At 35.7% G+C, this 15303-nt stretch overlaps 1 protein-coding gene across 2 annotated transcripts in view; it reads right to left on the reverse strand.

Annotated features, from left to right (window-relative positions):
- CNTN5 (contactin 5) overlaps positions 1 to 15303 on the reverse strand; it is a 1367783-nt gene that overhangs the window by 136157 nt on the left and 1216323 nt on the right. For both annotated transcript variants that reach the window (XM_082409880.1, XM_082409881.1), the window contains one exon: positions 6623 to 6743. In XM_082409880.1, coding sequence (XP_082266006.1) covers positions 6623 to 6743 — 121 coding nt within the window. The remainder of the gene's footprint in view (positions 1 to 6622; positions 6744 to 15303) is intronic.

Consider the following 15303-nt stretch of genomic DNA (forward strand, 5'->3'; position numbering starts at 1 on the left):
AATCCAGTTGATTAGATTTTTCTTAAAATGGAAAAGTGAAATCAGTGTACTTGTTTCAAAATAGCAAAATGCTCCCCAGAAAGTCTAAGTCAATTGATGGAAATATCAGTGACTAAAAGAGAACTTGGCTTCCAGTAGGCACTCAATATTTGTTGAGTGGTTAAATACAAGAAATTTAGTCTCCATCAATTGGTTGTCTGTATGCAAGGACAATTCATTTGTGCATTTTATATATAACTGTTTCAATCATTTAGTCATTTGAGTCAAGTCACTTAAGTCAACTACCACTTCAGTGAACCAAACTAAATGTGGTGCAGAAAATCCAAATGATTGACCAAAAATGTCACTTTTTAGTCAGTTATTAAAGAGTTCCACAGATTAGCAAACAAACACATGAAAAATACAAGAGAAAAGAAACTAAACTGCTATTCAGTGTCTAAAAGAAATGTTACAGGTGTCAATCAAACTAGTTAATGTAGAAAATGTCTAAACTAGAAAAGCAAGTGATTGGTATAAGTTATTTTAAAAGTCTTACCCAATACTAGTGATAGTAGTGAACTAAAATTTCCACAGTGATGCAGGATATTCCAATAAGACATTGCATGAATGAGATTAGATTTTCTTCTAGGCAAGGACATTTTATAACTCCATTTTAAAGATTTTTTAAATATTGGAAAAGCAAATATATTAACTGAATAATTTCAATTCTGCTCTAAAACATAAATGATTTGCAAATTTGTTTACTATTATATTAATTACATTAAAATTACACTGAAGACATTTGTTATTGTCCTTTTGAGCCTCAAATACCAGCATATCGTCAAACCCAGCTTTGCTTTCTGTGATTTATGGCTCTTTTTCTTTTTCACTGGAGACTCCTTTGAGTTCAAGACATTACTCCACCAAAGGCTTGTGCAATCTCCAAGCCTGTCATTTCATATTAGATCAATGGTGGAAAAGAAAAACTGTGCAAACTCTATCTTCTAAAAGATAATTGTGCTAAACACGTGCATTTTAAAGCTTGAAATTTTCAGAAGTGATCAGATGCTAAAGATAGACATTTATATCAATGGTTCATAAGTGTAGTGCTTTGAGAGATATAAAGATAGAGCACATTAATACTGCTCAATTCTCAAATCTAAATGTATTAGGAATATGTTCAAGGTTTTCACTGAACTTGAGTTTCCCTTTGTATGTGGAAAAGTGATAGTATGCACTTGCATCTTTCCAAGGGCAAAAGGCAGAAAATTCTCAAATTTTCCTCTCTCGCTGGTGAGAATCACTGAAAATTATAGCTTGGAGAAAATTTGAAGAGTATTTAATCAAAGGTTCCAAATTGGGTTCCATTCGATGGTAACTGGTATCTTTCATTTTTTTTTCAAGTATTTGAAAATAAAACAAAACAAAACAGATAACAGTTCACAAGTAGCTAAAATGTAAAGTCTCTTTTGCTCTTGGCTGGAGTTAAATCACCTACTTTGTTAACACTGGCTACCTCATGATAAAAGATTTTGGTGAAAATTAAAATAGAAATATGAATTAATGATTACTTCAACACGATAAACAAAATCTTTCAAAACGTGACTCTTGAGGCAGAATAATAAAAAATGATCTTTGTGTAAAAAGCTGGCGAAACCTCTGAGGAGTCTTTAATATGTTAATCTTATAGATGAGAAAGCAGAGTGAGACAACTTTGTTATAACTGATCTTCCTCTTTGCTAAAGTCCTTTTTTTCCTGTAGATTTATACATAATTTAATAGCTATGCCACGCTGGCTTCATGGGTGTGTTACTTGTGCAGTCACACAAGGTCCTTTCCTTAGAAGGTCCCTATACTTGGATTAATGTTCTGCTGTCACTGCCTTGAAATTCTTATCAAGCTTTGAACGGGGGGCTCTGCATTTTCATTTGGCACTGGGCCCAACAATTTATGAAGCCAGTGCTATAGCTATGCCTATGCCTTTATTTCATTATTTCCCCTAAAGGATGCAGGTTATCCAGGGAGCTTTCTTCTTTGGTGTTTCTCACCCCATTCCCAAAGATGCTTCTCATACTAGTGGACAAGTGGACATAGAGCCACACAGAGGGCTGAGACCTTGGCATCTTCATCTTTCTATTCCAAGTGCCCGGCTCAGGGCTTGATACAGAGAAGGTGTTGGATGAATGGGTGAGTGAATAAATGAATAGCAAATTATCAACAAATATCTGTTGACTTATTTAATTGACAGAACAGTCAAACTTTTAATAGTTTCAGGTTTGTGGGGCTTCCCTGGTGGCGCAGTGGTTAAGAATCTGCCTGCCAATGCAGGGGACACGGGTTCGAGCCCAGGTCCAGGAAGATCCCACATGCCGAGGAGCAACTAAGCCCCTGTGTCACAACTACCGAGCCTGCTCTCTAGAGCCGGTGCTCCGCAACAAGAGAAGCCACCGTGATGAGAAGCCAGCACACAACAAAGAAGAGTAGTCCCTGCTCTCCGCAACTAGACAAAGCCCGCGAGCAGCAACAAAGACCCAGTGGAGCCAAAAATAAAATAAATAAAAAGTAAATAAATTTATAAAAAAAAATAATTTCAGGTTTGCAATAAAAAGTGACTAGGTGGATCAGGAGAGACTAAAGATAAAATATTCAAAGAAAAAAATTTATTGGAAAGAATAAATAGAATTGAACTGATGAAAAGTTTGAAGCAGGTAAGACTGAAATACAGTTTGAACTCCAGGTTGAATCAGAAGTGATGGGTGGAAGGAGGTATGAATAATTAAAAGCAGTTAGATTTTTCTCAACAAGTTGTGTCCTGATGTGGATTCTTTCTTCTCAAATTCAGTTTAATACACATCAGATTCATCTTGTAATTCAGGAAATAAAATTTGCTGTCCAAGTTTGGGGAAAGGAGGGTATATAGGTTGTGTGTTCAGAAGGAACCAAGAGATTATTGATTCTTCTTTGACTATACCAAGAGTTTCTTGATCTACAGGTTTGCATTAATAAACAGAGTAGTATGAATAAAAATTTGCATGAAGAAGTGGATTTTTTATTGTTTCCTCTGCCTCTAGGCAGAATAGACAGAGCTCAGGCTCTGGTTCCCAATTAGATTAGCTAAACACATTTTATTCTTTAAACGATGATAGTTTCTTACCCTTATGTTCTCTTTGGGAAACATATTTCTTACATTCAGTTTTGTAAAATAAAATAAAATAACAGAAAACTAACACTCCTTTCTCTGGAGTGTTTTATGTTGTGTTTGATCACCTACCTCTCATATTGCTTGGGAGTATCGGTTCTTTACAAATTATGTATCCCCCTCAGTGAGGTTATCTCTTAATGATCTATCTCCTTTACCTTGGATAATATAATACAGGTTTATCCATCTTTAAAGAGGTTCCCTATAACATTGTCTAGACTTACTTTCTTTCTTGTTGCTACATCACACTTGAATAAGTGACTTAAATGGTGCACAGATGTCCAGGTGTGGCTTTAATTTCTTTTTATATTCCAGCAAAATAACTTATTTTAACATATTCATTACTTCTATTATGGTTCTACAAATTATGCATGGTGATGTTATGAGGCTGGTTCACTGAATATTAAATATATGAAAGCAAGCAATTTTATGCTTCAGATGATTATTTACGGGAAAATTCAATTTTTGGAGGATGTTAATAATGGTGGGATAGATGTGAATAATAGCACTGAAATTCACAAGCAAAATAAAGCAAAAGTGGAAACAAGCATTTGGGGTAAAGATAGCTTTAAAGCAGTGAGTGGGAAGAGAAGCAGGGAACATCACTAGTCAGGGACGCTCAGATTCTAAACAGGCAATGATGAGGTCTTAGGACCACACACCTGAGCTCCAATTTACTGTGCTTATGGGGTCAGGTGAAGAATTGTAGGATTTTGTGAGATGCCCAAAAGAATTTCATAGACTATCTCTAATGGGAAAGGAGATAATCTCCTAGACTGATCTAGGAGAATATAGATTTTTAGTCCCCTAAATCTCCACTGAAATAGAATTACAAAGTTACAAAAACATATTCCTTGCCACCTAAGAATGTTCCTCATTCTCAAGATTGAGCAAAGTGAACTGCTGGGGCATTCCAATGAAGGTATCCTATAAGAAGTACGGTGAAATTGTCTGTACTGCTCCCATTTTTATGGCACGCTTGAAGGCTTTAAGGATTCTGCTGCTGAAATTGTAGCCATCATTAAAAAAACTTCATCTAGAACTCTCAGCTTTGGTCCTGTGGCCTGTACTATTAGAATGCCCCAAGTTTACAAACCAACGAATGGAGGAGTGGGAGAAAGAAGAATGCAGGGTAAAACTATTTTGAGTTTCATTTCACAAGCCAACCTTAAAAACAGCAATATTCAAGCATCCAAGTTCCTTCAATTACCAGGAACCATTAACTTACAAAAAATAATTGTAAAAATAAAAAGAAGAACCAGAACCTTTAGTTCAGTGTTTAAATCTGCCTAAAACCAACCAGGCAGAAGAGGCAAGCTGTTTTTATTAATTTTAGAAAAATAATACAAATATATAATAGAAAATTGGTGCCAAAGCAACTCACTTCAAAGGAAAGTTTGAGCTGCATGTTACATGCATATTCAGACAATAGCAACCTGTTTGAAATTGCTATTGAGTATAATTCCAAATTTCTGCATTTTATCATCTCCTAGGCATAAATCCAAAGGCTAAAAGAGCAGAACGCAAAAAAGCCAAGCCTGAATTATGTTCTAAACCCTTTTGAATTTAATTTTACTTACAAAGCAGAATGTTACTTTGCCATTTAAACATGCCCCTCACGGTCCTGTAAAAATACCTGGTTTCTTGTTATCAACCTCTAAATTGTGTTATTCATTTAGAAAGCTCCAGTTTTAGGAGCATCATTCTAAATTACTAGGCAAGTGCTACACAATAAATACACATAATCTGAAACAAACTGTAGTGAGAGAAGAAAGCAATTTTCTGTAAATTTGACTGCAGTGTGGGGTTTGCTTTTCCATAAGCCTTGTAACTTTTAAAGGCATAAAGGAAAATTTTTAGCTAAATGAAATATCATGAGAGGATGAGCACTTTAAAAAGTTGATGTTTTATAATAGAGTAATACAGATACACATTCTTGTTATAAATTTGGAGAAGAGTTCAAATAACCTTCTGAACAGAACCATCATGTACAAAAACATGAACAAGCTGCCACTCATCCGGATACACACTTGTTTCAAAACAACATTTTACTTGAGCCAATGGTGGATGTACTACCCAAAATCAATAAACCTTGGATGACACATACAACTAAAACAAAGAGATGATGAAGCTTACATAGACCTTATATTTCCTGCTCAAGATTTTTATAATATTAATGAATTCTTAAAAAATTATGATTGGAAAACACTCCAAGTGGATAAGACAAGTTAATCTAAGATATAAGTTTTTGCTATAGATTGTGAAATTTTTCTTTGCAGAGATCATGCAAGGGGTCTTAGCATGCAGTATTCACACCAGTCAAAATGTCATTGTTTAAGATTGAAAAGGGAGAGGTGAGATTCTGGTAATGTTCTAGTTCTCTTAAATGGTAATTTCATGGTGTAATGGTGTAAAGTAATTTCATCACTTTGTGATGTTTTTTCTTTGAGTTGTATACCTGTACACCCATGATTTTAAAATTTTTCTGCAGGTATATTTTTGCTCCATAAAAAAGCTAAAAGAAAGAAAGAAAGAAGGAAAAAAGAAAAGGGAAAGAGAACAGAAAGAAAGGAAGGAAGAAGAGAAAGAAAGAGCAAAAGGAAGGAAGGGAAGAAGGAAGAAAAAGAAAGAAAGAAAGAAAGAAAGAAAGAAAGAAAGAAAGAAAGAAAGAAAGAAAGAAAGAAAGAAAGAAAGAAAGAAAGAAAGAAAAGAAAGAAAGAAAGAAAAAGAAAGAAAAAAAGAAAAAGAAAGAAAGAAAAAGAAAAAAAGGGAAAATATTACATGCTAAGAGCTGCATTTCCCATACTGGGGAATAATGTGCTAAAAGAAATTAGTGCTGTAGTCATTTACTTAATTCAAATAAGGTGTAGCTTTATAGGGTCGCAGAATCTGGAAGCCTGGTTCATGGTTGGAAACCACTTAACTGTCATTTCTGCACAGAAAGACTGTGTTGACATTTCCAGACTTTCAAAAAATCCCTGTCAACAGTCGCAAATGCCACCATATTAGGCATGCAGTTTTCCTGTTTCAGGAAGTAGAATTTAGAAGTTAGTGGAGGAAAAAAAGTGCCTGGGGGTTCCACTAGCTTTGCATTTGAAAAACACATACATAGAAAAAAAAATGTTGTCTCTGTAGTGTCAAAGTGCCTTTGTGACTCAACTGTTGAAAATTTCTGTTTGGCATTAAGTTGGGTAAACACCTAGTAACCACTTAGTACTAAAGGTGTTTTGGACCTGAAGTTGGCTCTGTAGGTTTTGTCTGTTTCTAAGGAGCAAGTTTCCATGTAATCTTTTCAAAGGCAAAAGGTTAAGCAAAAATGACATATATTGTAAAATCAAAAGTAAAAGGCACAGTACTGATGTGCTCAAAGTCCATGCATTTAAATTCCTTTGTATGATAATTTATGGTGATCATGTCTTCAGACTGCACTATTAGCATACTCACCCCTAACAAGAAGTTCTGCCTCATCTGACACACTGTCTGCTGTGGTCTGTACCCTGCAGCCATATCTCCCAGCATGCATCAGAAGGATGTTCCTGATCATTAAATCTGCAGAGGATGCTTGCTGAAAGAGGGATGAAGTGCCAGTTTAAAATGTTGCAAATCTGCCTAGTTCAAGGTGGTTTAAGGGGAACTTTGCATATTCAGTCAAAGGGCCCATTTTTGGCCTTACGATTTATATGACAACAATTCAGAAATCAAACACGCCCTACTTTAAGGAACACATGGAAGCTATGCTTTCAACAATTGCTAATAACGGGTTTGAACATTTAATATTGCATATAATAAGTTAGCAGCTACAATATTTAAAAAATATTTAAATATGCACAAGTTCATATCTTTAAAAGTACAGGAAAAATAATCAGTGAGCAAAAATTGTTGCTTTGCTATTCAGAGACAGGATTATTTTTGTGGCAAGAAAGCAGTATTGAAAGGAATAACAACACATGGAAATTAATTATGAGGCAACAGTAGTCAAAAGATTATCTTGTGTGGCTTTATTGAATGGCTCCTTTCGTAAGTACACTGTGGGCAACAGAATGAAGTAGTGCTTAGATGCAAGAGTGCTGGTCCCAAAGCCATGTGTTTTCACTTCACAAAGATTTAGTCCTTCCATAACCACCACCATCAGGAGTAGGGTCAGCCTGAATCTCTGTTAATCAATGCAATTACAGAGCACAAAGGTGCCTCAAAACACCTGATCCTTGTTGGAAGCATGATGATTAGAACACAGTTGAAGAACAACTGCAGTTAAGGAGATCAATAAGTATCAGGGAGATTATCTTTTAGATGTATCAGTTCATGGGATCAGTGATGATCCTACACTTTAGTATGACTGGTACAACCTTTCATTATTTAATCTTGTCTTTCATTTACTTTAACAGAACAGATAGATTTCCATTTTCATGAATGTGTGAAGAGCTGGTATTTACAACAACTCATGAGGTATTCTTTTTGGAGAATAACATAGTGAAACTCCAATATGCTCTTCAGTTTCCATGTTGCAATCAAAAACAATTCACTGGAATGAGAGTATACGCATGCAGCATGAAATGACATCTTCAAAGAACTCAACACTCCTCTCCAACGGTAGTTGGACACATGAAAGAATGTTTAATGCAAGCTATGGAGAAGCACCCCAGATTAGAGATCTTTAATTTGTTGATGGAATGGGTGAATTATCTTAAAAAATGATGCATTTGTCCTTATAGGGCAGTGTCCTAATGAGTATTTAAGACTCTAGTTGTTCACCTTTATTTTGAAATAAACTAATGGACTATATAAAAATCATGAAAGTGAGAGGAATTTCTGGAAATCTGTTGGATTCTTTTTTTTTTTCTTAGCATTCGTAAAAGGGTGAGAAGTCATTGGAAATTTTTACTTTTCAAAAGATGTGTGTTTCTTTAAATGAATCAATTAACTGTATACTATGTTTTAGCCATTTCTTTCTGGTATTTCATTTCTGGTTTGTTCATTTTTTTCCCTTCCCATTAGTCTTATGATAGGAACTTTTAAGGGTATTGACGTTTTCTCTCATGAAATAATTGTTAAGACATGGTCTAGTTCAGTTATTTACAAGGGAATGCTTCTTGGTGAGAATGCATTAAAATGTCATAACAATAATTTCAAGGAATGTGATATTTGTCCAATGAATATCCTCCACTGCTAATTTCCTTAGAGAAAATTGTTACTCAAATTTCATTTTCTCATTTGTACTAGACTAAGTGCTCACTTCTTTCAAATCTGAAAAGGAAATTACCCTTAAAAAAACCTTTGATTTCACTTTGGGAAACAAAAGCAAACTGTAAACATCATAAGCCATGCCTCAGTTTCAAATCTACGTAATATAATACTGTCTAAATGAGCTTAAATATATTTACCAATTTATATAGTATGGATCCATCCTGGATGTGAAGATCTCCTTTTACCCATGGATTTCTAAGATGCTCTCCTAGTAGGGTACTCTGTTAAATTAATCAAGAATCAATGTGCACACCATGGGCCTAGAATAGGGTCTATGTTTAATGGAAAAGCTAAGGAGATGCCCAGAAAATCAGAGAGGACTTTATTATTTCCAGAAGTAACACTTCGGAAAGACTGTAGTCTTAGTTACTGGAGTTTTTTGTTTGTTTTGTTGTTTTTTTACGTCCTTGTTTTCCAGTTTCACAAACTGATTGGTGGTAGTTTAACAACAGAAAAAGTAATGATTATAAGTCATTTTTCAGGCTCACATTTTTGACAAAATTATCTCATAAAATCACATTCTCGTGATTAAATAATTGATTGCCTTATTTTCCAGATCTTTTTCTTCCCAAATAATTGACTTCTTTTTGTCCTGGACAAAAGTCTTAAAATTTTTGTCTTTTTTGTTGAATTGTAGTGAAAGAAAACTTAATGGGATTAAGAAGAGACTTCATTGAAAATTACATAAAGGTCCAAGGAACTCAGAAGGGTAGAACATAGATTATCTTTTCTATGCTGTCCTTTCCTTGGTTCCTGCAACTAACAGCATGCAATGCTCTAGAAACTGGCTGAAGCTCCATCACCATCATCAAGAATAAAAGCCTACAGCCTATTATATATCTATTAATGACAAGACTATTGGAGGAGTTGAAATTGTCTCATTTGGGGCCCATTCCTCCTCTTTTGGATTATATCTGCATTATATTTTTACAATTCTAAACAGGGAAGATTAAAATTAAAATGAATGAATTGTGAACACTAAACCTAAATTACCCTTTCAGGAGATTTACTGATCTTTCTAGAGAAGTAATGAGAAGAATTCATGTGGGAGCCCATTACACTTAATCTCAGCCCACAGTGTGCAGTTCCTAAGAGAGAACTTCCACTATTTAGTGCAGTTTTAATGAAATGGTTACTTACAGCAGATGTTTGCTTTCTTAAGCTTAAACCTCATTTTCACTTTTTCTCTCTTAGGAGTTACTCTCTCTTTTCTTGTTTTCTTTGACACTTGTTTAACACTGCCTTTTCTTTGCTGCTTTCTTTGGCTTTATGAACAAATTGCATTATGTGTTGCTTCAAAAGAACTTTCCCACAACCAGTGCTTAACACAACACTCCAAGCATTGTGCATCTAGCATACAGCATGCCACATAGCGGGTGCTCAATAACTATCTGTTGAATGAATGAATAAATGAGGGCTCTTTAAGAAAGAGGCTGTCTTTTCACTCTCTGTGGGAGTGGCAACACTGCTAAGTCATTTACATTTCTTGGTCACATACGCTCATTAGAGCAGTTGCTAGATTACTGTAACTTTTATTTATGACTCAGAAATAATAGAGGAAATGTCATCCTTCCACTCAAGTCCAGTTCTTTATTGGCTTTCACTTGGACTAAGGGTCCTGCTCATCCAACATAAGACTGCCAGTTAAGACTTCCTAAAAATGGAAGCATATTTAACTTTGCTGTTCAAAGTGCCTGTTAACTCTTGCTGCCTTGAGGATAAAGTCCAATTTCCTTGTTTCAGCAGAGGTCTCCTCAGAGCACGATTCCACCTCCTATGCTGAATTCTGTGCTTCTATGACATTAACCTCACATTTCTTCTTACACCGGAATACTTCCCGTAATTCTGCCTGTTCTGTTACAGATGCTCATTCTCCCTTCTTTGCCTGGAAAGATACTTTTAGACACAGCTCAAATGCCTCCTCTTTGGTTAAGCCTTTCTTCATCAGTTCTGCCACTGTTTAGTTTTGCTTCATTAACACTCTGCTCATGTCTCTGAACTAGCACTTGACGTTCTTGGAAGTCACGCCTAAGGTCCTCTGGGCATTCCCAGAGCTGAGCTGGGCATTAGGGCAGCCGATTGTCGTTGGGTGAGCTAATTACTGCATGGATGGCTTGCTTCCTTCCTTCTTCATGCCTGACAGTACCTCCTCCCCTCCCTCTTTTTTCTCTTAAAGAAATAAGGAAGGGAAATAGGAAAGACTATGGAGGAAGACAGCAGAAAAGAGTGCTGAAAGAGTATATAGAGGTTTTGGAATGACACAGAATCGTATGAACCCCTGCTCTGCCACTTATTAAATTTTGAACTTGGGAAAATTACCCTATTGCTCAGAGCTTCTCTCATAGCTTCAATGTGATAATGCAAGTAAAGCCCATAGCAGTGTGTCTGGCACATAGTAAATGTTTGATAAATGTTATCTGTTAAAGGGCACTATAATTGCATTCTTAGCCAAGAGGAATATTTCCTTAATTGGTATTCACTCCTTCAACAAACTGGATATCAATGTTTTCCATAACTATAGTAAGTTTTCTGGTAAGTGCCTAGCTTTATTTTAGATGTGTGTTATCCCCCCCTCTCATGGAATACTACTGCACTCAGAATAAGAAGACCTGAATTCTAGACTTAGTTCAGTACCTTCCTAGCCCTGAGACGCTGGGCAAGGCACTTTACTGGCATAATAATAGCTACTCTGTCTCTCTCCTGAGTATTGAGGGAAACTGAATGAAACAATGTTCATACATGAACTCTTAGGAAATGCTTCAGAGCATTTTTTTCAGCAGGATTAGCAGAATGCTGTACACATAGTAAGCACTCTGAGAAAGTTTGGGGAATGAATTATCTAAACAACAAGATAACTTGACTGTTCTCATAAGAAGTGAATTCATGCTGAATGGCTTACTCAGAAACCTGCTAGGTATAGCAGTTTTTGTGTCCTTATTTAGGGTTTTCATAACTTTCTCAATGGGCTCACATAGGGCACTTCTAGCATCCCCAGTCCCCACCAAAGAGACACATAAACCATTCCTCTCTATAAAGCAAAGTAGTACAAAATGTAAATTCTATGAGATGCAATTAAAAAAATACCTTCTAACATAACAAACTGGGTATTAGCTATGAGACATGGATTATTAGATATGATTAATGTTATTGACATAAAATCTTGGATAGTTAAAATACTTTCCTGCTAACAATATTTCTTTTTCCCAGAGAATAATTTGCTTAAAGTAGCCTACCATGATAACAAAATAATACACATATACATTATTCTTCCTTTTACAATTGTTTTTTTCTTAGACCTTTATATAATGGGATTTACATTCATGATGACCTGGGTTTTAATATATTTTTTAAGAAAGTCGCTGTTATTAACTCACATGCTTAAATAATTGGATATATTATCTGAAATAGAAATTTTAGTTGCTTCCAGTGATGAAAATACTAGACAAAATGCTATTTGACAGACATTTATGTCTATTATGATGAAATATTAAATGCATCCAACAATGCATTGAAGATTAAAAGTAGGTAAAAATGGCTCTACCATGCCATTACTGGGACCTTGGTATTTACATCAAGCACATATTCTAAAAATGTATTGTTAAGTACTAAGACAAATGCAGAAAGAGTTTTTCTTAGGGACATAGATTAAAGAGGAAAAACTAGTTGATGACTCATTGATGAACTCAGGATGGCTAGGTATCCAAACTGGATCGTTTAGTATTATAAACACAAAGTCACAAATTTATAGGATCAGTCCGCTACCTTGGTTAAAATGAAGATTAGGAATTATGAAGCAACTCAAAGCAAGAAATCACAATTAAATTTTAATACAATGAATTAAATTTTACAGATGACGATATTGAATATATGAAGAATACTGAGTGGATGAAAAAATGCTGTGTATATTACATTAGTGTTCCTCTTTTCCCAAATTGGCATACAGGATTAGGGGGTGTGATATTTAACTTGTCGGTGGATGCCAGACTTAGGTGGCATGTTTGTGCCCTGATTCTTGAAAGATGTCTCTTATCTGGTCATATGTACATTGACTCTCCTTTCCCTAGTGGCAAGGTAAATGGGTATTCCTTTATCTAAGATTAACATAAACGGCCAAGGCAAAAGGATTCCATTATAGATGGAATATTTTTGTCCCCTCAGATTTATATACAGTAAGTCCCCTATGTACAAATGTGTTCCATTTCGAGAGTACATTCGCTAGTCTGATTTGCTTGTAAGTTCAACAAAGTTAATCTAAGTACCCAACTAACACAACTGGCTATATAGTACTGTACTGTAATAGGTTTATAATAGGTTTATAATATTTTCACACAAATAATACATAAAAAACAAGCACAAAAAATAAAGAAAACATTTTTAATATTACAGTACTGTAGTACCTTGAAAAGTACAGTAGTACAGTGCAACAGTGGGCATATAGTGGCTGGCATTGAGTGAACAGGTAAGAAATAAAGATACTGTACTACTGCACTCTATACAGTACTGTACAGTAAAGTACACAAAAGCACAGCCACTTGTAGAGGATGCACACACGTGACAATGTATGCCAGACACATGAACTAACTTATGTGATTGGACATGTGAACACATGTCCACATCTTTAAAAGTTCGCAACTTGAAGGTTCGTATGTAGGGGACTTACTCTATTGAAACCTAAACCCCAATGTGATGGTATATGAAGGTGGATGTTTGGGAAGTAATTAGAGTATGAGCGTGGGTGAAGCCCTCATGAATGGTATTAGTGACTTTATAAAAGAGACCTCAGAGAGCCCTCTCACCCCTTCTGCTGTGTGAGGACACAGTGAAAAGATGACCATCTGTCAATCAGGAGGCTGGCCCTCACCAAACACCAAACCTGCCAGTGCCTTGAACTTGGACTTCTCAGCCTCCAAAACTATGAGAAATAAATTTCTGTTGTGTATAAGCCACCCAGACTATGGTGTTCTGTTACTATAGCCTCAATGGAATAATATAGGCCCTAAGTATGTATACTGTCATTTCTATATTAATCTAGTGCTTCTAAACTAAAAGAGGCATGAAATAGATAAGGTCACACAATTTATCAGTCTTATGCTTCTTGAATTTACTCTTAACTGCATCCTACCTGTTGCCAAAGTTTGTCTTAAATGATTACTGAGAATATTTGACTCATAGTTCTTTTATTGTTTATGCAATTATCACTAATCATTCAGTAGATATTTATTTCTATGTGCTCTGCTAAGCTTTGGATATACAGATATAGATTCTGCACTTAAGGAGTGCTTAGTCTAATCCAGATTTGATGGGAAATTACAGGATGAGAATGTGGAGCAGCTTCCCTTACATCTGTATCTAGGCTTGGAAGAGATGTAAAGGAGACAGATGGATGTGTTATCTGATGGCACAATACTCAGACCAGGTCCAGAGAGAAGTGTTTTCTCCTCCATGTGCTTCATATAGTTTTAGCAATCATTCTGTGAGAATTGACTCTTAAATTTAGGTTTTTAATAGTAGCTTTCAAACCAGCTCTTTATATCCTCTATGTTATGCCCTCTCTTTGTCTCACCTTTACCCATATGACATGGCATTGCTAGGTTAATCCTTTTTTAAAACTGATTTTACTGACAATCTCAAACATCTTCATTGGCTATCTTCACCTATTGCCTACAGGATGGTCTAACTTCTTATTCAGCATTTGAGGCTGGACTCAACCTATCTTGTCTCTCACTTCTAGTGGAAAACATACTCTCTGCAACTTTCTTCAAGTTGTTCCCCAATGAACTGCCAAAGTCTCCAAATTCTGTGTCACACGTTAAAGCCTTGTTCAAGTCTTATCTCTTTCAGAAAGGCTTAACTGACCACAAGGACTGGCTACATCATTTTTGGGTCTCAGTGTGAATTGAAAATATGAATCCCCGTGTCCAAAAATTATTCAGAATTTCAAAAGACTGACAGCCAAGCTTTACACCAAGTACACGATCCTTCTCAGTGTTGGGCGCTGGGTGGCCACACAGCACACCCATGAAGTTTGCCCCATTGAACTCTCCAGTCCACACTGATCTCCTGGAACATGTATGCACATTCTAGGCAATGGTGCTCTTTGGAATAAATATCAAAGGAAAAATGCATCTCTTTTTAAATTATAAAACACCTATCCTTTCCTACCTTAATGTCTTTACCTTCTCTTTTATTCTTCATTGACTTGTGATATTTTCTCTCAATGCATTTTAGCATGAAAGAATAAGAATAGTTAGATTATACCTTCTTAAGGCTTGTGCTAAAAAACAGTGATTAACTTTATGCTTTATACTGAATATTTGTTGTGAACCTATCCAGACATTAGCATATTTATGCATTATTCCATCCAAATATTCTTTTTACTTTTTTCTTACATCTCCAGTACAAGCACAAAGCTCACTGATACACCTCTGTCGGCTTCAATCTGTTTGGTATGTTGGTGACAAACAAGGAGACAGCATCTTATGCTTCGAAGAATGGAGATGGGGACTCCGTCTAAACTTTACAGTCCTAGAGCTGGAAGGGACCATGGAGGGACTCTCATCCTCACTTTGAAGTTGGCAGTTTCTTAAGTGCCATGGCAGACCAGTTTTCTTTAAGAGAATTCTAGGCAAGAGTGGTACTTAAACTCACATCATTAATATTATGAGAAAATCATTCTTAGTGTTTGTGTGACAAATCACTTTTTTCATGGAATCTCTTCAGTAATAATATTTTATAATCTGAATAACACCTGGTCCATAGGTTGGCTCAATGAGGCAACACTGGTAGAGGTAAAAAGATGTTAACAATCATGGCAGTAATCAATGTTTTACCCTAAGAGTGAATTACACCATTGTCTAGGAATAGAATAATCTTACTGTCTT

This window comes from Balaenoptera physalus, assembly GCF_965194825.1.
Source record: "Balaenoptera physalus genome assembly, chromosome: 10".
In the NCBI taxonomy this organism is placed as follows: Eukaryota; Metazoa; Chordata; class Mammalia; order Artiodactyla; family Balaenopteridae; genus Balaenoptera; species Balaenoptera physalus.